This window comes from Temnothorax nylanderi, unplaced genomic scaffold (assembly GCF_030848795.1).
Source record: "Temnothorax nylanderi isolate EJ_2023f unplaced genomic scaffold, tnyl_v1.0 TNYL_tig0120_pilon, whole genome shotgun sequence".
Taxonomy (NCBI): Eukaryota; Metazoa; Arthropoda; class Insecta; order Hymenoptera; family Formicidae; genus Temnothorax; species Temnothorax nylanderi.
The window spans coordinates 525058-547992 of record NW_027249182.1 but is presented as its reverse complement, the minus strand read 5'-3'; the positions used below and the strand labels follow the sequence as shown (position 1 = coordinate 547992).

At 31.1% G+C, this 22935-nt stretch overlaps 2 protein-coding genes across 10 annotated transcripts; both read left to right on the top strand.

Annotated features, from left to right (window-relative positions):
* Window positions 1-93: 93 nt before the first annotated feature.
* On the top strand, window positions 94-4428 carry LOC139776428 (uncharacterized). Of its 2 annotated transcripts, none has more exons than XM_071713059.1 (8): window positions 94-962; window positions 1044-1242; window positions 1478-1870; window positions 2104-2314; window positions 2400-2508; window positions 2610-2731; window positions 3112-3249; window positions 3320-4428. In XM_071713059.1, exons 2-8 carry the CDS (start codon window positions 1045-1047, stop codon window positions 3778-3780), a joined length of 1632 nt encoding a protein of 543 aa, XP_071569160.1. In that variant the 5' UTR covers window positions 94-962; window position 1044; the 3' UTR covers window positions 3781-4428. The 2 variants fall into 2 exon arrangements, with proteins under 2 accessions (XP_071569160.1, XP_071569159.1); XM_071713058.1 differs by having other exon boundaries at window positions 97-962; window positions 2989-3249.
* Window positions 4429-7101: 2673 nt separating this feature from the next.
* LOC139776426 (uncharacterized) lies at window positions 7102-15213 on the top strand. 8 transcript variants are annotated; one of them, XR_011719073.1, is made up of 10 exons: window positions 7104-7394; window positions 7486-7684; window positions 7910-8302; window positions 8519-8732; window positions 8821-8929; window positions 9040-9161; window positions 9419-9646; window positions 9729-10143; window positions 10792-11572; window positions 11643-12494. XR_011719073.1 is itself a non-coding variant. In XM_071713055.1 (8 exons), the coding sequence occupies exons 2-8, from the start codon at window positions 7487-7489 to the stop codon at window positions 14865-14867; spliced, it is 1662 nt and encodes a 553-aa protein (XP_071569156.1). In that variant the 5' UTR covers window positions 7103-7394; window position 7486; the 3' UTR covers window positions 14868-15213. The 8 variants fall into 8 exon arrangements, 3 of the variants coding, with proteins under 3 accessions (XP_071569157.1, XP_071569156.1, XP_071569155.1); XR_011719071.1 differs by having other exon boundaries at window positions 10539-11572; XR_011719072.1 differs by having other exon boundaries at window positions 9729-10715.
* The last annotated feature ends 7722 nt before the right edge of the window (window positions 15214-22935 follow it).

Genomic DNA, 22935 nt, shown 5'->3' with positions numbered 1-22935 from the left:
TTATGTTTTACTAACTGATGAGTTGAAAATGTATCCCATCTAACGTTTAATAACAAAGACGGCGTCAAATTTTAAAATCTTATGCCTTCATTCTATTTATCGACTTAAACATCAAACTGGAATAGAATGTAAATACTAGCTGTTAATTGTTTTGTGTATTTTCACAAAAGTGTATAAAACTGTTCGATTCTCAAAGCATACATATATAAAGTCAATGGTTTTAATTATGACATTATAATAGCATGAATAAATTAAAAACAGAAGTCGTTTTTGTTCGACCCAACTGGCCAAATAATTAATATATTTAAAAACACAACGTTTCAACCGTAATTCCGGTCCTTCTCAAATGAGAAAATTAATCAAGCCATACATCCTCAAAAACCGCATACAAAATATCCATTACGTCGCTGACATCGTGCCGTAACCACATCATGCATACGTAAAGCTAAAAAGTGAAATAAACTCACGATAGTCAATAAGATAAAATAATCGCTCAGAAGTCATAAGATAAAAAGTTAGAATAAAAAATTGAATTAAATTAAAGTAAAAATGTACAGAGTAAAAGAGGGATTAACCTTTAGAGGCCGGGGGTGGTCGAAATATCGACCACCCAAAAAACACAAGCTATTTGATGTTTTCAGGCAAAATTTGTGTGTTGAATAAGGGAAAAATAGTAAAAAAAAAAAAAAAGTCTTCAAGTCCTTTTCCCGGCCTCTAAAGGTTAATAAATTAAATCCCTCTTTTGATCCTATTACACGTGTATCCTTTTCTAAGGAAGAGACCCCCCCTCCCCTTCCACCGCCAGCACTGCCGTCCAATCCTTCAGCTCAACACAGTCACTACTATCCCAGTATATGTACAACAACAGAGAGTAGCGTCAGTAGTCAGAAGTAGTCTGCAATAGTTATCAGTAATTTATATGTGATGCCGTATAGATATAGACGAGAGACGCACGAATGACAGTAAGTTTTATAGTGCCAAATATTTCTGCGTTTATTTTAACGAGCGTATATTTATCACATTGATAACACATGCTTTTTCAGAATGGAAAGTAATAGCAATGACGGCGGGGAACCGCGCGAAACAGTGATATTGGTTTTCAAAGAGGAACGATTCGAGGTTGAGAAGCAAAAATTGATCGACAAGAGTCAGTATTTTGATGCACTTTTGTCCATGAACTATCTAGAATATGGCCAGACGGAACACATCATCAACTATGACATTTCCTCGATTTTGTTGAAGGTTAGCTTATTTCTCTCTCTAGTTCTTGTGTGTGTTCAAGAATACAGTTGCTTTTTGAACATACAAACCGTTAATTTGTTTTTATTTTTTATGTAGTGGTTTTGTTACATCAAAATTCTTAACAAAATGCATGTTTTCAATAAAAAAATAATGTATATTATAAGAATTGCATTGGGTTTTATCGGCATGAATAATTTCACTGTGCAACCGAAATAGAGAGATAATAATTTTGTAGGATTTCATTGATTGGATTCATCATGACAAAATCGTATTTACATCTGCGATAAGTTATGATTTCGAAGAACTCGATCGTCTCTTGATTCTATTGGAATTAAGCGTTCTATTTGCAACAGATAAATTAATAGAAGATATAACCGACAGGCTTGAGAGACACTTTATGTCACCAAAATATGTAATTGACATTTGGTTACTGGCACAAGAACTGAATATTAATGTGCTACGAGATCTTTCTTTGGCTGTTTGCTTAGATCGTTTCGATGAACTGCCACTCGATTCAATTTATGAGTTGTCGAAAGAGCATTTTATAAGGTTAATTGGAAACGTCAATTTAAGAGCTACAGAATCTTATTTGCTTGATATTACACGCAAGTGGATGAACCATCGTCATGTGAGTATATTATTTTCAAAAATAACATTTAGTTATTTTTGATAATATAATGTTAGAAATAGACACAGAGCTATAAGCCCTTACCAATATATTTCAAATAAAATAATGATTTCTAACTTCAAGATCTATATATTCTCCACATATTTATTTTGTTTCTTTATCATACTATTATTTTCTATTATACATTAAATTAATGCATTAAAATTCTATGAATAATAAAATCTTTTTTGCAGGATTTTACAGTTTCTTTAGATATCATTAAAAATAAGAAAGCAAAAATTTTACAGGGTGTTATGTCTTGTGAATATATTAATGGTGAACAATATATTCATTGCTGGGATGGTAATGATTTTTTTGAGCTAACCTCATTTGAATATCCTACAGATGTTATCGAGAAGAGTCACATTGGTGGACCACTCGTAAGAGTGCAGATCACTGCTAGAAGTATGCAGTGTTTTTCTTGTTCTATCTTATCTGAAACAGTATTGTATTATTTACTTATTGTATTTTATGTGATCATTTTTTTAAGGGTACGATTTATATCTTTGTGGCGGAGAATATGGTATTGGTTTAAGAAAGTTTAACAAAAATGTATGGCGTTATTCTTTGATATCTAAGAGATGGATTCTTGAGACAGTGTAAATATCCTAACGATTAGATAAATAATAAGAATAAATAGATGAGTAATAATAGAATAAATAAAATATTATCTGTTAAAATCTGTTTATAAATATTTTAGTTTGCCAGTTTGGAGAAGAGATATGATTACTGTGTTTTTGAAAAACAAATTGCATCTTGTAGGAGGTGTGGGGTGGGATCAACACGAACTGAAGACTATTGATATCTACGATATTTATACAGGTAATTTTAATTGTGCAACTATACGATGTGCATTTTATTAATATCATGTGCAAAGCATTCATGTAACGATTTACCTAAGTATGTACATATATAATTTAAATAGAAATTAGTATACATTTTTCATAGAGATCATGTCATAGGATTGCATCTCATCATTATCATTTATGAATTTAATGTTGATCCTTAAAATTATCTTTTATTGATTAAAAAACATTTTATTATATTAATTTTTGCTTTTGTATTTGGACAATGCATAGGTGTGTGGACATCATCACGTGCGAAGATATCTTTTACCAGTGTTCCTCAACATTTCATTTTTAATGATAAATTAATTATACAACAGAATAATTCTATTTACTATATCTATTTTCCTGATAAAGATATATGTGAAACGAAATCTTTGAGTGTATTTATCGCACGTACACATATGAGAGCCACGTCCACACATGACATGTCAATACAGATGCCGATAGCCGACATACCAATACTGACCCTTAAACATATGTCATGTTACATTGGTAAATATTACAATTTATGCACTAAATAGATGTGAAAGAAACTTAAAGTTTACATTAATATGTATTGCAGATGTTGTTGACCAAGATGAAATGGCTTTAAAAGTTGTCACAGAGACATGCAACGTGGAAGGTTGTAATAATATAATAAAGACTTTTTTTAAATCAAACCATGAAAGGGAGGAGGGGAGGGATATATATAAAGAAAACTCTGATTTATGTTACTTATTGCATGCAAAGTGCGTTAAATGTTTTCTAACTCCATTCTTTCACTCCACTCATTCTTTCAATTATTATCACGACCCACCAGCAGTACTATTATGTACTGTCGAGAGACACGACTCAAGGAAGTTACATCTGCATAGTATTCCTATTCAAGAACCAAGAAAGTTCCGTTCCTTGTTCCTTACCAAGATGATCTTAGCTAAAAAACATCCAAAAGACATCCAAAAACATCCAAAAAACAGCTGGATGATGTATTTTAATATACATCATCCAGCTTACTTGCACACAACAAACTTGGATCATATTTAACTTATGTGGTTAGATTAAATATTTAACAAATTAATAAATGGCGAATGAGTCAGGCGCGATACGTGGTGCGCAAATAAAGAAATTAATAGTTACAGAAGTAACGAATTACAATGTAATATAATATACATATATTTCAACTTACACTGCGCGCCGATTATTTGTCTGACTTGAAACACAGCTATCGTTGGAATATTAATACCCTTCCCTCCCCGGAATTAAATCGATGCAATTTAATTATCTAAAAACTGTAAAGAAATTATTGCGAAAAATATTACCTCAGCCAGGATTCGAACCTGGAACTTCAGGATTTGAATAATTAAATATTTAATTATTCGATATTTCTGTGAAAGAGGAAAAGGGAGAGAGAGGTAAATCCAAATAAAAATTCAATATAAACGTTGAAGAAATTTCAAAACGCACTTTAAAGAACGGACAGTACGTCTAGTCCGATATCATGTTGACTTTCTTTGTATTAACCGTGATATATATATTTTAGTGATTAATCATATATATCATTCAAAAATTATGACAAATTCCACAAATAATGTACTTAATAATTGTAATAGTTTTGAATCACTATGTGCAAATGGTTTGTGTATGCCTGTGTATATAATTTATGTATATAAAATAAATTTCCTATTGTCTACATTTTTTCTTCTTTTTCATTGGACCACAGAGCTTGAATCGAGCCTTTTAGGGAAGGCACTGCTAAATGTACCGTGGCTTTCTCTTCGTTACAAATTGCAATTTTTATGGAAAGAAGGTGTAAGGCCCTTAATTCAATCTTCACTTTACAAGACCAAGCTTTATTTTGAAGCTGATTTATCGTTATTGTTTGAGTTCTTTAAGTTCTTTTGCCGTCAAGAAATGATCATTATCGAGATTTCTATTTGGGAATTTTGGGATTAAGTTTATATAATCAAACAAGGGAAAACGCCGTATACTTATTGTTTAAGTTTATATTTTGAACATATTTTTTCTAATGCAATAGAATATTTTCCTACTAAAAAATTCTTGTGTCCATACATGTGGGGTGATAAGTTCGGAAATTGAATCATTTTCTCCACGCAGAAAAAGAAATTAAACTCAGCGACATGTCTTTCATATTTATCTTCTAATAAAATAAATAAGAACATAAAAAAACAAAGTGAAAGTTAACATAAAATACAAAATTAAAGCCCTGCTTAAAATAGATTAATTTATATTAAACTGAATTGATATTTTTGTCATCTAAACGTTGATAAGATGCAGATGCTTTTAACTTTTACAGTCAGCTTACAAGATGTAGTGTCGCAATGCTGTTTGTCGCGAGATATGCGTATTCGTCTTTTGTCCTCGGGGAATACCTCGTTGATCGTAAGAGTGGTCCGTTTATACATTTGAGATCGACGATTTTCGAAGAACTCTACATCTACAAAAGAATTTTATCGTACACATAAATATAGTTGCTTATTAAATACGTTTTTTTCACGTGCAATTTTAACATTTCTACACTGTTAAATTTCTAGTGTAAAAAAAACTTAATTTCTTATTATACTCAATTATACTCAAAACTCACCCTACATATATATATAGATGTGTGTGTGTGTGTGTGTGTGTGTGTGTGTGTGTGTGTGTGTGTGTGTGTGTGTGTGCCATTCACTCTGAGAATTGACCAAATTTATTTTTATTTTCGTATTATAAATTAAGTAAGATGTTTTACAACATTATGCAACTCGAACAAATAATGACTAAATTATAACCCGGATATAAGCCTTCAAAATTCGTAGTCTTTTACGAAAAAACGGCACATTAATTGACTATATACCGCATCGCTCCTTCGCCGAGCCCGAGCGGTAAGCGATTCCGCATGCTGTGTGCACTGTGTGCAGAAGTGCTGAGAAGTTGGAAGTGCAAAAGCTCATGCAAGAGTTGAAAGAGTAGAGTCAGTAGTTAAACACGTGATGTTACTGGTACTATATATATGTAGGTAGATGAGAGACGAATAAATGGAAAAGCAAATAATTCAATTGTGTAAAAGTTTTTATCTGCAAGCCTAGTTTATATGTATCAAAATAAAACGAGCTATTTTTAAAGTAACGAAGTTACTTAGAGTTTTATTAAACGATTTAACGACGTATCGCACTCCGAAAAAATACTGTCACAATTCAAAAATTCAGTTTTTAGGAGAGAAATTTTTTAATCTATTTCATCCAGGAAACTTGCACACAACGTACTTGGATCATATTTGATTTGTTGATGTAACTTAATATGATTAAATATTTAGTGATTCGATATATATGAGAAAGAAAAAGACAGATAAATCTAAATAAAAATCTAGAAAATGTAGTAAACGTTGCAGAAACATTGTAAAGAACGGACAGTAGTTATATATGTAAACATATTCCGATAAATATCATGTTGACTTTATTTATATTCATCATGATGTTATTGATTGTCATATATCATTCAAATCATTACAAATATCAAGACAGCAAACACCAAATAACATGCTGGGAAATGATACATTTCATAATTGTAAAAGCTTTGCATTACTATTTGCAAATATTTTCTGTATGCATGTAATTTTTATATAAAATAAATTTTCAATTGTATACATCTTTTCTTTTCTTTTATTGGATCAAGAACCTAAAGCGTGCCTTTTGAAAAAGACAGTACTATATGTGGACGTTTGTTTGCTTGGTCTAGCTCTATAACTGTAGAATCTCTCGATGACTGGTCATCGATAATATCGGAATCTCTTTTGTACTGCTTGGAATAAGGATGTTGTATCGCTACGGAATTACGGATAATAAAATACAATAGCTTATAATTAAATGAGCTATACTGTATAGAATTTTCTCGATATTAGCCTACAGAAGACCGTGACTTTGAAGAGAAGGACACATATGATGGTTTTGATTTTCTGTCTTTTTTTTATGTTTGACTAACTGAGTTAAAAACGTATTCCATCTAACGTTTAATAATAAAAACGGCGTCAAATTTTAAAATCATCTGCCTTTATTCTATTTATCGACTTAAATATCAAACTGGAATAGAATGTAAAACGATCGACTGTTAATTGTTTTGTGTATTTTCACAAGAGTGTATCAAACTGTGTATTAAACTTCGATTCACAAAGCATACATATAGTAAAGTCAATGGCTTTAACTATGATATTATAATATAGCACTAATAAATTAAATCCCTTATTTGATCCTATTATATGTGTATCCTCTTTTCTAAGGAAGAGACCCCTACCACCACCACCGCCACTGTCATCTAATCCTTCAGCTCACTACAGTTACTATTCAGTGTATGTACATACATACTTTACACAATGACAGAGAGTGTGCGTTTTCCAACAAGGGACACAGATGGCACAGTTTAACACAGTGAATCAGTTTATTCTTGTTGTTTGTAAATGTTAAACAAGGATGAAACAATTCACTGTGTCATCCGTGTCCCTTGCAGAAAAACGCCCAATAGCGTGTAGCCGGTAGCGTCAGTTCAGTGTGTGGTTCAGTGTAGTTCAGTGGTCTGGTAGTCAGCATGCAGTATAGTCTGCAATAGTTATCAGTAATTTCTATGTTATGCCGTATAGATATACATAGACGAGAGAGATACGAATAAAAGTAAGTTATAGTGCCGAATATTTCTGCGTTTATTTCAACGAGCGTATTTGAATGTATATGTTGATCACATTGATGACACGTTCTTTTTCAGAATGGGAAATAATAGCAATGACGGCCGGATACCGCGCGAAACAGTTACATTGGCTCTCAAAGAGGAACGATTCGAGGTTGAGAAGCAAAAATTGATCGACAAGAGTCAGTATTTTGCTGCGCTTTTGTCCGCGAACTATCTAGAATATGGCCAGACGGATCACGTTATCAACTACGATATTTCCCTGATTTTGTTGCAGGTTAGCTTATTTTAAGTTCTTGTCTGTGTTCAAGAATACAGTTGTTTTTCGAACTTACAAACCGTTAATTCATTATTATTTTTTGTGTAATGGTTTTGTTATATTAAAATTCTTAACAAAATGCATGTTTTCAATAAACAAATGTATATTATAAAGATTGCACGGGTTTTATCGGCATGAATAATTTCATTGTGCAACCGAAATAGAGAGATAATAATTTTGTAGGATTTTATTGATTGGATTCATCATGACAAAATCGTATTTACATCTGAGACAAGTTATGATTTCGAAGAGCTCGATCGTCTCTTGATCCTATTGGAATTAAGCGTTCTATTTGCAGCAGATAAATTAATAGAAGATATAACCGACAGGCTTGAGAGACACTTTATGTCACCAAAATATGCAATTGACATTTGGTTATTGGCTCAAGAATTAAATATTAATGTGCTACGAGATCTATCTTTGGCTTTTTGCTTAGATCATTTCGACGAACTGCCACTTGATTCAATTTATGAGTTGTCGAAAGAGCATTTTATGAAGTTAATTGGAAACATTAATTTAAGAGCTACAGAATCTTATTTGCTTGATATTACACGCGAGTGGATGAACCATCGTCATGTGAGTATATATTTTCAAAAAAGACATTTAGAATAATATAGTGTTAGAAATAGACACAGAACTACAAACCTTTACCTGCAATATATTTCAAATAAAATTCTAACTCCAAGATATATATCTCCCACATATCTATTTTGTTTTCTTACATGCTATTATATTCTATTATATAGTAATGCATTACAATTTTATGAATAATAAAACCTCTTTTTTTTGTAGGATTTTACAATTCCTTTATATATCTTAAAGAAGAAGGAACAAAAAATTTTGCAGGGTGTTATATCTTGTGAATATAATAATGGTGAACAATATATTCATTGCTGGGATGGTAATGATTTTTTTGAGCTAACCTCATTCGAATATCCTGCAGATATTGTCGAGCATTGTTGCATTACTGGTAGATCACTCGAAGGAATGCAGATCACTGCCAAAAGTACGCAGTGCTTTTTTTTGTTTTATCTTATCTAAAACAGTATTGTATTATTTACCTACTTAATTATTGTTTTATGTGATTTTTTTAGGATACAATTTATATCTTTGTGGTGGAGAATATGGTATTGGTTCAGGAAAGTTTAACAAAAATGTATGGCGTTATTCTTTGATATCTAAGAAATGGATTCTTGAGACAGTGTAAATATCCTAACGATTAGATAAATAATAAGAATAAATAGATAAGTAATAATAGAATAAATAGAATTGTTACCTGTTTACAAATTAAAATCTGTTTACAAATATTTTAGTATGCCAGTTGAGAGAAGACATATGATTACAGTGTTTTTGAAAGACAAATTATATCTTGTGGGCGGTGTGGGACGGTATCGACAAAAACTGCGGACTATTGATATCTACGATATTTATACAGGTAATTTTAATTGTGCAACTATACAATGTGCATTTTATTAATATCATGTGCAAAGCATTCATGTAACGATTTACCTAAGTATATACATATATAATTTAAATAGAAATTAGCATACATTTTTTATAGAGATTATGTCATAGGATTGCTACTCACTATTATCATTTATAAATTTAATGTTGATCCTTAAAATTATCTTTTATTGTTTAAAAAACATTTAATTACATTAATTTTTGCTTTTGTATTTGAACAATGCATAGGTGTGTGGACATCATCAGGTGCGAAGATATCAGTTTCTTTGCAGTTTACCAGTGTTCCTGAACATTTCATTTTTAATGATAAATTAATTATACATCAGTATCTGCCTACTTACTATACCTATTTTCCTGATGTGGATGTATGGGAAAAGAAATTTTGTCACAATTTTATCCCTCCCGACATACCCGACATACCAATACTGACCCTTAAATCTATGTCATGTTACATTGGTAAATATTATAATTTGTGCACTAGGTGGGTGTCAACTTAAAGTTCACTTAAACTTAAAGTTTACATTAATATGTGTTGCAGATTTTGTTGATCGAGATAAAATGGTTTTAAAAGCTATCGCAGAGACATGCAACGTGAAAGGTTGTAATGATATAATAAAGACCTTTTCTAAAATAACCTATACAAGGAAGAAGAAGAGGGATAGATATAAAAAACATGAACATAATATATGTTACTTATTGCCTATAAAGTGCGATGGACGTTTCATCGTATTAACTCCATTCTTTCACGAGTATGATGAACCACCAGCTGTACTATTGTGTACAGGTTTTGAGAAAGACGTCTTAAAGAAGTTACACTTGCATAATATTCCTATTCAAGAACCACGAAAGTTCCGTTCCTTGTTCCTTACCAAGAAGAACTCATTTAGAAGGTTTTTTAATCTACTTCATCCAGCTCAATTGCACACAACAAGCTTGGATCATATTTGACTTATGTAATTAGATTAAACATTTAATTATTCGATATTTCTGTGAAAGAGGAAAAGGGAGAAAGAGATAAATCCAAATAAAAATCGAGCCTTTTAGGAAAAACAGTGCTACCTGTACCGTGGCTTTCTCTTTGTTACAAATTGCAATTTTTATGGAACGAAGGTGTAAAGCCTTTAATTCAATCTTTGTTTTGCAAGAACCAAGCTTTATTTTAAAGCTGATTTATCGTTATTATTTGAACATACAAACCGTTAATTTGTTTTTATTTTTTATGTAGTGGTTTTGTTATATCAAAATTCTTAACAAAATGCATGTTTTCAATAAACAAATAATGTATATTATAATATTGGCATGAATAATTTCACTGTGCAACCGAAATAGAGAGATAATAATTTTGTAGGATTTCTTTGATTGGATTCATCATGACAAAATCGTATTTACATCTGCGACAAGTTATGATTTCGAAGAGCTCGATCGTCTCTTGATTCTATTGGAATTAAGCGTTCTATTTGCAACAGATAAATTAATAGAAGAAATAACCGACAGGCTTAAAAGACACTTTGTGTCACCAAAATATGTAATTGACATTTGGTTACTGGCACAAGAACTGAATATTAATGTGCTACGAGATCTTTCTTTATCTGTTTGTTTAGATTGTTTCGGTGAACTGCCACTCAATTCAATTTATGAGTTGTCGAGGGAGAATTTTCTGAAGTTAATTGAAAACATTATTGTAAGAGCTACAGAGTTTTATTTATTTGATATTACACACGAGTGGATAAACCATCATCCTGTGAGTATATTATATCCTGAAATAACATTGAGAGTAATATATACTATATATATACTTTAATATATACTATATATTAAAAAGAGACAGAACTACAAGCCTATATCTCCAATAAGTTTTTAAATTAAATAATTTTTTTAACTCCAAGTATGTAACGATTTACCTAAGTATGTACATATATAATTTAAATAGAAATTAGTATACATTTTTATTTTATATATTATTATAGAATTTTTATATATATTTTTATTATAGAAATTAGAATACATTTTTCATAGAGATCATGTCATAGGATTGCATCTCATCATTATCATTTATGTATTTAATGTTGATCCTTAAAATTATCTTTTACTGATTAAAAAACATTTTATTATATTAATTTTTGCTTTTGTATTGTATTTAAACAATGCATAGGTGTGTGGACATCATCACGTGCGAAGATACCTTATATACGTTTACCAGTGTTCCTCAACATTTCATTTTTAATGATAAATTAATTATATATCAATATCCTTGTGCTAGCATTAACTATTTTCCTGAAGAGGATATATAGGTAAACCAAGTTCTGTTGTTTTCGACTAGAATGTATTCTAGGCCATACGATACACCAATACTGGCGCTTAAAACTATGTCGTGTTATATTGGTAAATATCATAATTGATGCACTGTGTGGATTTTAAAGAAACTTTAAATTCACATTAATATGTATTGCAGATGTTGTTGACCGAGATAAAATGGTTTTAAAAACTATCACAGAGACATGCAATGTGGAAGGTTGTAGTAATATATATATAAAGATCTTCTCTTATCCAACTAAAAAGAAAAGTGCGAGAGTTATATACGATAATCCTCGTGTACGTCAAATATTTTCTGAAAACACCTATAGATGTTTCTTCGTTCTAATTCCATTTTTTCGCGAGTATGGCGAAAAAATGGAGAAAAAAACCAGCTGCACTATTATGTTCAGATTCAGCTGACATAGTACACAACAAGCATAGGACGTTACACTTGCATAGTATTCCTATTCGAGATCCAAGAAAACTCCGTTCCTTGTTCTTTACCGAGAAGAAGAACTCAGTTAGAAGATTTTTTAATCTACTTTTTTCATCCAGGAAACTTGCACACAACGTACTTGGATCATATTTGATTTGTTGATGTAACTCAATATGATTAAATATTTAGTGATTCGACATATATGAGAGAGAAAAAGACAGATAAATCTAAATAAAATTCTAGAAAATCAAGAGACACGGTAGTGTCTCGCGCCAAGTACACGCGGAGCGAGACCGACTCTTTTACACGACGCGACGATTTGCGAGTACTTACTCGAGATGTTGAGATCTCGATAATGTAGTAAACGTTGCAGAAACATTGTAAAGAACGGACAGTACACTGTTGGAAAATTTGTGTACTTTTGTGAAAAAATCTGCTGGTTAAAATTTTTGTGTTAAATAATCAACACATACATGTGTAGATTTAACATATGTCTGCTATGTTAATTGAACTTAACAAATATAAAATGTAAAATTATTAAAATAAATAAAAAAATATGTTAAAGTAACACAATTTGAACGTATTTATTAAATGTGTTAAAATTTACAGAAAAAGAGTGTTGATTTGACTCTTTAACAGAAATGGGAATAAAAATTTACAGAAAAAAAGTGTTGATTTTACTCTTTAACACAAATGGGAGTAAAAATCTACAGAAAAGGAGTGTTGATTTTACTCTATAAAAGAAAGTGGGGATGACGTAGTCTCGACAAGTTTCGACAAGTCTCGACGTCGCTCATTTCCGCGCGGCAAGCGTTTCCGCGTCCCATGTGCAGAAGCCAATGGACAAGAAACGTCGCTGATCGTGGTGGCGCCCGCGCCGTGATTGACTATCTAGTCTGGGTAGCTATGGGTTGAGTTATCGTTGGCGCGAAAAGTGCCGAGTGCGAGTAAAGGAAAATCGGGAAGTTGTATGTGGACTGTGGTAACGCTAACGCACGGCATCGGCACGAAGTCCTATCGGTACCGATTGCGTGACGAAATTCTTCCGAGGGTCAGGATCAACAGCGAGCCTTCGTATTCTTGTTCTGTTCACTTGGATGTCAAGAGTAATTTGCACAAAAACTTGACGTAGGAACTCAGAAGAATCACAAGATCCGCCGTCGAGTGTCTCCTCCGTTACGACGTATCTTATGTTCATCTTTATCTGAGGGTTTGCCTACTTTTAATAAAATTTTGTTTATTTTTTCCGTAGAATCCGAAGCTATTATGCTGTATGTGAGTGCTGTATGTGAGTGTATTAAGCTTATATGCTGTATGTGAATGCTGGAACACTTTACAAATATCATCTTCGTGTTTAGGATATATTGTAAAAAGTACGTCTATTTTATTTATAGTAAAATAAATTGATTTGTCGTATACCAAAAGTTGGGAGATTTACGAATCCTTAGAAAAAGATTTAGTCATTATAACTAACCACTTTTTGTAACTCTTTAAACAGTTTATATTTACATATTTAAAATAATGTAACAATTTATATAATAATTGCAAAACATATAAAATATAAAAAAATGTTATTTTTACATTCTAGAAATGTTAATTTTTTATTAATATACATATAGGGTGTTGGGTTTATAAATTATTATACATATTAAATAATTGAAATAAAAGTATTTCAATTATTTAATATGTATAATAATTTATAAACCCAACACTTTATATGTATATTAATAAAAAAATTAACATTTCTAGAATGTAAAAATAACATTTTCTTATATTTACATTTAACAAAAATAAAATGTTACGTTAACATAAATCTTTTGTTAAAAAATAAAATTTTAACAAATAAACAGTGTAACTTTTACACATTATACTAATCAAAAGTCCGAGTTGTTACATTTGTAAAATGTAAAAAGAACATTTCTTATATGTTAATTTCAACATAAAAGTTATGTTATTTGTACACACAATTAACTTCAAATTACGATCAAAATTACATTTTTTTCTGTTGAAATATTAACATAGTATCAATGTTACCATTTAACACATTCATATTATGTTAAATTAAATTTAAATAGAAATTAGTATACATTTTTTTATAGAGATTATGTCATAGGATTGCTACTCACTATTATCATTTATAAATTTAATGTTAATCCTTAAAATTATCTTTTATTGATTAAAAAACATTGATTAAAAAACATTTAATTACATTAATTTTTGCTTTTGTATTTGAACAATGCATAGGTGTGTGGACATCATCAGGTGCGAAGATATCTTTGCAGTTTACCAGTGTTCCTGAACATTTCATTTTTAATGATAAATTAATTATACATCAGTATCTGCCTATTTACTATATCTATTTTCCTGATGTGGATGTATGGGAAATGAAATTTTGTCACAATTTTATCCCTCCCGACATACCCGACATACCAATACTGACCCTTAAACCTATGTCATGTTACATTGGTAAATATTATAATTTGTGCACTAGGTGGGTGTCAACTTAAAGTTCACTTAAACTTAAAGTTTACATTAATATGTGTTGCAGATTTTGTTGATCGAGATGAAATGGTTTTAAAAGCTATCGCAGAGACATGCAACGTGAAAGGTTGTAATGATATAATAAAGACTTTTTCTAGAATAACCCATACAAGGAAGAAGAAGAGGGATATATATAAAGAACATAATCTATGTTACTTATTGCCTATAAAGTGCGATGGACGTTCCATCGTATTAACTCCATTCTTTCACGATTATGGTGAACCACCAGCTGTACTATTGTGTTTTGAGAGAGACGACTTAAAGAAGTTACACTTGCATAATATTCCTATTCAAGAACCACGAAAGTTCCGTTCCTTGTTCCTTACCAAGAAGAACTCATTTAGAAGGTTTTTTAATCTACTTCATCCAGCTCAATTGCACACAACAAACTTGGATCATATTTGACTTATGTAATTAGATTAAATATTTAATTATTCGATATTTCTGTGAGAGAGGAAAAGGGAGAGAGAGATAAATCCAAATAAAAATCCAGGAAATATAAACGTAATAGAAATTTCAAAGAACACACTTTAAAGAGCGGATAGTACGTCTACATATTTCGATATATCATGTTGACTCTATTTTTATTAATCGTGATATTTTAGTGATTAATCATATAATTCAAAAATCATGACAAATTTTACAAATGATGTAGGCTTAATAATTGTGATAGTTTTGCAACACTATATGCAAATGCTTTGTGTATTCCTGTGTATATAATTTGTATATAAAACAAGTGTTTAATTGTTTACATCTTTTCTTCTTCTTTTTCATTGGACCACAGAGCTTGAATCGAGCCTTTTAGGAAAAACAGTGCTACCTGTACCGTGGCTTTCTCTTTGTTACAAATTACAATTTTTATGGAACGAAGGTGTAAAGCCTTTAATTCAATCTTTGCTTTGCAAAAACCAAGCTTTATTTTGAAGCTGATTTATCGTTATTATTTAAGTTTTTCGCCGTCAAGAAATTATCATTATCGAGATCCCTATTTGGGAATTTTGCGATTAAGTTTATATTTTGAACTTTTTTTTCTAATGCAATAGAGTATTTTTCTACTAAAAAATTCTTGTATCCATACATGTGGGGTGATAAGTTCGGAAATTGAATCGTTTTCTCCACGCAGAAAAAGAAATTAGACTCAGCGACATGTCTTTCATATTTATCTTCTAATTAAATAAATTAAGATAATATAAAAAAGCAAGGTGAAAGTTAACATAAAATACAAAATTAAAGCCCTGCTTAAAACAGATTAAATTATATTAAACTGAATTAATATTTTTAACTTCTAAATCTAAACGTTGATAAAATGCGGATGCTCTTATCTTTTACAGTCAACTTGCAGGATGTATCGTCGCTGTCAATGTTGTTTGTCGCGAGATATACGTATTCGTCTTCGTCCTCGGGGAATATCTCGTTGATCGTAAGAGTGACCCGTTTGTAATTTGAGATCGACGATTTTCGACGAACTCTACATCTACAAAAGAATTTTATCGTATAAATATAGTTGTTTATTAAACGCGTTTTTTTCACACGCAATTTTAAAATCAGTTACAATCATCTTTTTGTACTTTTGCTTGGATTGAACAATAATTTTATAAATCGATTTAATATATATTTGATTATAGTTATAGCAAATAGGTTTCGAACTTATGCGTCTACACTGTTAAATTTCTAGTGTCAAATTATACTCAATTTCTTATTATACTCTCTATACTTCTATATAGAGAACAGATATAATATCGAGTTCGGAATGTCAATTGTTTATCCCAATTTCACCCTTCTGAATTTTTTACAACGCCATTCACTCTGAGAATTGTTTAAATTTATTTTTATTTTCTTATTAAAAATTAAGTAAGATGTTTCACAACATCGTGCAACCCGAAGAAATAATGATTAAATCATAACCCGGGCATAAGCCTTCAAAATTCGGAGTCTTTTACGAAAAAAAAAAAAAAAACGGTACGTTAATTGGCTACCGCATCGCTCCTTGCCGAGTCCGAGCGGCAAGCGATTCCGCATGCTGTGTGCACTGTGTGCAGAAGTGCTGAGGAGTTGAGAGTAGTGCAAGAGCCCAAGAGTCGAGAGAGTATATAGAGTCAGTAGTTGAACACGTGGTGCAATATAGGTAGATGAGAGAGGAATGAATAAAAAGCAAATAATTCAATTGTGTAAAATTTTTAAGTCTGTAAGCCCGGTTATGTGTCAGAATAAAACAAGCAACGATCTTTAAAGTAACGATCAAGTTACTAGAGTTTTATCAAACGATCGATTTAACTACATATCACACTCCGAGAAGAATACTGTCACAATTCAAAAATTCACAGTTTTCAGGAGAGAGAAAAACCAAATTGAATTCAATTTTTTTGAATTGTGAGATAACTAACGCGATTACGATTTCGCATATAGACTTGTGACAATATTATAGGATGTAGGTAACATCTTGGGTATACTTTTTATGAGCTTAACTCCAAAAATTGAAATTTTTTGAGTTGTGACAGTATTTATCTCGGGATGTGATATATTCGTGGACAGTCCCTCGTCCTTACAATTAACTATTGAAAGGAAGTCTTAACTCCTTTTTCGCCGATTGATTATCTCCGATTTTTCGTAAGACCGTAAGAAAATAGACCAATCACACTCGATTATTTTTCAAGCGTGAGGAGAATAATCGACTGTGATTGGTCTATTTTCTTACGGCCTTATTACGATTATGACTAAAACATTGTTACATGCAATGGCCTTAAGGTACCAATGCCGGGACACTTAAGACCTATGTCTAAATATCTTTATCATTTTAGTTTTAAATAATTATAACGCGAATTAAAATAAAAAATATAATACAAGAAAAATATTTTTATCTTTGATTCTTTGATTTGCGTTATAACTTATTTAAGGACTAAAATGTTAAAAATGTCCAGACATAGGTACGTGTCCAGACATTGATACATTTACCTTACATAGTGTAAAGAATTAGTGTATTTGAGAACAAATTTTAAAGCACAGGCTCACGATTATTGTTAACAGTAAATTCAAGTACATTATTACTCTGACTCTTGATTTCTCTTTTTTTGCTCCGCTCGCGCGCGCACAGACACATTATTTATGATGATTTTAATTCTCTGTCTCTGTTTATGTTTAACTGACAATGAGTGGAAAACATATCTTATTTAACGTTTAATAACAAAAACGGCGTCAAAGTTTTTCTTATTATACTCCCTTATTAGGACAGTCAATTTACGGTTTTAAATCGAATTTGAACTCGGAAGCTTAATTTATATGCCATTCGATAGTAAATAGCACTGATAAACATATCAATTTTGTGATTCGTCAACCCCGCTCGTTTTTGCAAAAAAAATAAAAACTATAAAAAATTGGCCTCTTTCAAACTTTTACTCAAAACGCTGCGAAAACCGTTTGAGATACAGCAAAATTGCACATAGACAATTTTGTAGAGAATTAAATTTCCTATAAATAAAAAATCTTTTATTTATAAGATCTTTTATTTAAAATCTTTTATTTAAAATTTAAGGCTTAATTCTTCAGTCACAGATAATAACTAAACACTCACTAACAAGGGAACCTCGCGAAGTGGAAAATTCTGATTTTAATGAAACTTTCCACACATGTAGGAGGAGTAAAAAGATGAATTTAGATATTTTTTGTAGCGGCCCAAAAACGGTTTTAAGGGGTGAAACCACTGCTCATATGTAGAGCGGTTTTTTGCTTTTCTCGATATATTTCGAAAAATATTCGAGATATCAAAAAATGTTTCAAATAAAAGTTTTATAGTAAAATCTCCTCTATTCAACAACATTAACAAAATTTTGAAAAAAAAAGTTTTGTTTAAAAAATTATTTTTAAAAAATATTATATTAATGTTGTTGAATAGAGGAGATTTTACTATAAAACTTTTATTTGAAACATTTTTTGATATCTCAAATATTTTTCGAGATATATCGAGAAAAGCAAAAAACCGCTCTACATATGAGCAGTGGTTTCACCCCTTAAAACCGTTTTTGGGCCGCTACAAAAAATATCTAAATTTATCTTTTTACTCCCCCTACATGTGTGGAAAGTTTCATTAAAATCAGAATTTTCCACTTCGCGAGGTTCCCTTGTAAGCTACTTTCTCTACTGAATGCAACAATTGTAAAGTATATGTATAATATCGAGTTTAAAACGTCGATTATTTATTGCAATTTCATCTTTCTCGGTTTTTTACAACGCCATTCACCCTGAAAATTGACCAAATTTATTTTTATTTTTAAATTAAAAATTAAGTAAGATGTTTTACAATTTCATGCAACCCCTAGAAATAATGACCAAATCGGAACCCAGACATAAAGCCTTCAAAATTCGGAAAAATTTCTCCTGCGGAAAAACGGCACGTTGATTGGCTACTGCATGATTTCTCGCCACGTGGCCAACGTTTCCGCGTTCTGTGCGCAGAAGTTCTGAGGAATTGAGGAGCGCAGGAGCCCAACAGTCGAGTCAGTAGCGTCAGTCGTTGAACACGTGGTGTTACCCGTGCCATATATGTAGGTAGGTAGATGCGAGACGTATGAATGAAAGAAAAGGGTAATTATATTGTTTCTGCGTTTACTTCAGCGAGCATGACAAAGTGCACTTAATTGAGATCCCATAATTCGATACCATATGCGATTTTACAATGGAAAATAATGGCAATGAAAGTGGGAAACCGCGTGAAACAGTAACATTAATTCTCAAAGAGGAGCGATTCGAAGTTGAGAAGCAAAAATTGATCGACAAGAGTCGGTATTTTGCAGCGCTTTGGTCCGCAAACTTTCTAGAATATGGACAGACAGAACACATTGTCAACTATGATATTTCCCCGATTTCGCTGCAGGTAAGCAAATTTTAATTCTTGTCTGTGTTTACAACTATGAAGCCGTTTTTTGAACGTATAAAACGTTGTTTTTTCTTGTTTCTTGTGTAAAGAATTTGTTATATCAAAATTCTTAATAAAATGCACGTTTTTAATAAACAAATGTACATAGAAATTGCATCAGATTTTATCGGCATGAATAACCGCATTGTGCAACTATAAAGACAATAATTTTGTAGGACTTCATTGATTGGATTCATCATGACAAAATCGTATTTACATCTGCGTTAAGTTGCGTGCAGTTACGATTTGTCTTGCTTAACGAGCTTGAAAGGCTTAATCGTCTCTTGATTCTGTTGGAATTAAGCGTTCTATTTGGAGCAGATAAATTAATAGAAGATATAACCGACCAGCTTGTCAGAGACTTAATGTCAGAGACTTATTCACCACAATATGCGATTAAAATTTGGTTAAAGGCACAAAAATTTAATATTAACGTGCTACAAGATCTTTCTTTGGCTCTTATTGGCTTAGATCCCCGTGTGGAAAGTTGTTAAGGCAACCTTAATAAGCTTCGGGGCCTTTAAGGGCTTAAACGTGGGTTCCCTAATAAAGATTTCCACATTATTGTCAGGCTAGGTCCCATTAGGGCGATATCAGTTTTGGGTAGCTCAATTAATGTGTGGCCTGAATAAGGAAACCCAATAAGGGCCTTGGTGGGACTTGATCAAGGTAGCGATTATTAAAATAGAGATTATATTTATTTTAAAACCTAGTCGGGATTTCGATAGAAAAGAAACATCAGGGCGTAAATAAATTGAAAACTCTTCAAGGTTATTTCGATCAACGTAAAACAATTTTAATTCTTCATACATTAAAAAATTTTTAAAAACATTTAAATATAACATTATTATTATATTCTACTATACATGAAGTAATATGCCAGTACATATGTGTGAACTCTTCTATTAGGTTGGTTTGAGAGTTTTAATGCAACTAATTTTTGTTCGATATTTATTATTGGGCAAACAACATCCACGGAAGTCTTTGTTTCAATTTTCCATACATGGACTTTACGTGTGGACTGTGTCGGATAAGTAAATACATCTGTTTTTGTTTCCCAGGCTTTTGCTTCAATGAACAGAGAGATTCAATGTATCCAAAAATTTTTTTAATTTTTACTACATATCCATTGCTCAAAAGCACAACGTTATCTGGAATGTTAGTACTAATAACAGTGGAAGTATTAAGGATCAATGTTTTTACCATTATTTTTCCCTCTTCAAGAATCGATATAATATATATTACTTTTGGAGGTAAAAACGTTGTTGACCTCGTATTCATCAATAAGATAAATGATAAGTCTAATATTTTTATTATTAAGTTATATAGTCGTATTATTAAGTCAATATAAGTCTACTTTACGTAAATATTCATGTCAATCGAGTCATTAACATGCATTAATAAATAAATTAAATTCTATTTAATTTTGTATTGATTTTATATACATCCACACACACACCTAAAAAAGCGGGTATATTCCTGGGAATGATAGGGCCATCTTAGGGGAATATAAGGAATTTCATAAGGCAATTATCAAGGCCCTGATTATTTAGCCTCTAACCCATACAGCACAAAATGTTTTCAAAAAATATTTCTAAATATTTCTATAAAAATATTGCGAGAAACATTATAAAATAGTTTTAGGAATATTTTAAAATAGTTTAAAAACCTTTTGTGGTAACATTTTTAAGAATATTTTAAGAATCTTTTAAAAATATTTTTTAAAATGTTTTTCTTACTATCCAGATAATATTTTCTTAAATATTTGAAATATATTTTTAAAATATTAATTTAAATCTATATATATATTGTTTTATTATCTTGTTCCAAAATATTAAAAAATATTATTTTAAATTTTCTAAGTCCTCGCGGCGTGTTGCTTTCGCGCCGCGGTCATTACCTCCGGCGCCGCCCGAGCAAAAATTTTCTAAGTTCTCTCGCGGCGTGTGGCTTTCGCTGGGACGAATCGGTACAGCGTCCAAGTTCTGTCGGATTAAACTATAACATTTTTTTTGCAGCGAGAGCTATAATTTAGCAATAGTAGCAAAATCTTCTGCTGCAAAAAATGTTAATTATCCATCCCAGGTAGCACACATGGTCTTATTGACGTCAATTTAAGGTCATATTTCGTCCACGACGTCATATGTCATCCTTTATATGACGTGTATTTGGCGTCCTATTGTGGATATGAAAGTATGACGTCATGAAAAGGACATGAATTAGACGTCATTTTAAGACCAAATTTGGTACACGACAATTTTATTTTCATTTTTTAAGTTTTTCTTAATTAAAACAGACCCATACAGCATAGAAGCTTGCAAGACATTGCAGGAACGTTACAAGTTGCAATGTAATGTTGTAAAGACAATTGCAACATTTCGTTGAAATATTTAGAACAACATTGCAGAAATATTATAAGAATAATTGAAAATATAGTACTATAACTTACTCCGTGAACATATATGCACACACATACATAAAGAATAGATTTTTTTTAGATTTATGTTTCTTTAAATTTAATTCCTAATTATTTTTCAACTTTGATTCAATTCATTAAATAAATTTTTTATTTTGTCAGGTAGCGTCTTTAGGCGTTATCATGCATGTTGTTAACGTTATTATATTAATATTATATTATGTTAAATATACGAATTTCATATTAATAATTATTGTACATTAATTGTAATTGCGTTATTATTTTTAATATTTACCGGTTATTATCATTACACGATTTTTGAACACTATAAAAATATGTTATATATAGAAGTATAAGCAACAAGGAAGCGTCAGAATCAAAGGATCACCACTAGTCCGTTCGATCATCGATGTCAAGCGACGTTAGGTGCAGTACTGACTCGAATGGGTGACCGCGCGGCTGCATGCACAATGCACACACGACATATACACAATAAATGTATTTTCTTTTTTTTTGTTTTTCTAAAATTCTTAATTCACAACAGCATAACGGCATATACATACCTTTAAATGACTCATATTTATGTCATTTTTAAAGCATTTTTAAAATTATTATAAACATATTTTATTTTTAAAACAATATTTCTAAAAGATTTTACAAATATTATTGAATATATTTATTTAGAATCTTTTAAAAATATTTTTGAAAAGATTTTTCTGACATGATCTGACGGACATAGAAACATTCTAAAAATATTTTTGTAAATTATTTTAAATTATTTTAATCTTCCTAAAAAATATTTTTAAAATATTTAAAAAATATTTTGTGCTGTATGGGAAGGGCCCTCAGTGAAAAAGCGTGACCGGCCTTAAAGGGTTCTTATTGGGCTTCCACATTAGGGCCCAAACAAAGTTAGGGAAAATTAACAGGGGCCTTATCAAAGCCCTAACGTAATTTCCACACCGGTCGTTTCCTTAAACTACCATTCGATTCAATTTGTGAGTTGTCGGGGGAAAATTTTCTGAAGTTAATTGGAAACATACTACAAAGTCTTATTTGCGACTAATTACACACGTTTGGATGAGCTATCATCAAGTGAGTATATTATATTCAAAAATAACATTTGGAGTGATATATTAGAAATAGAT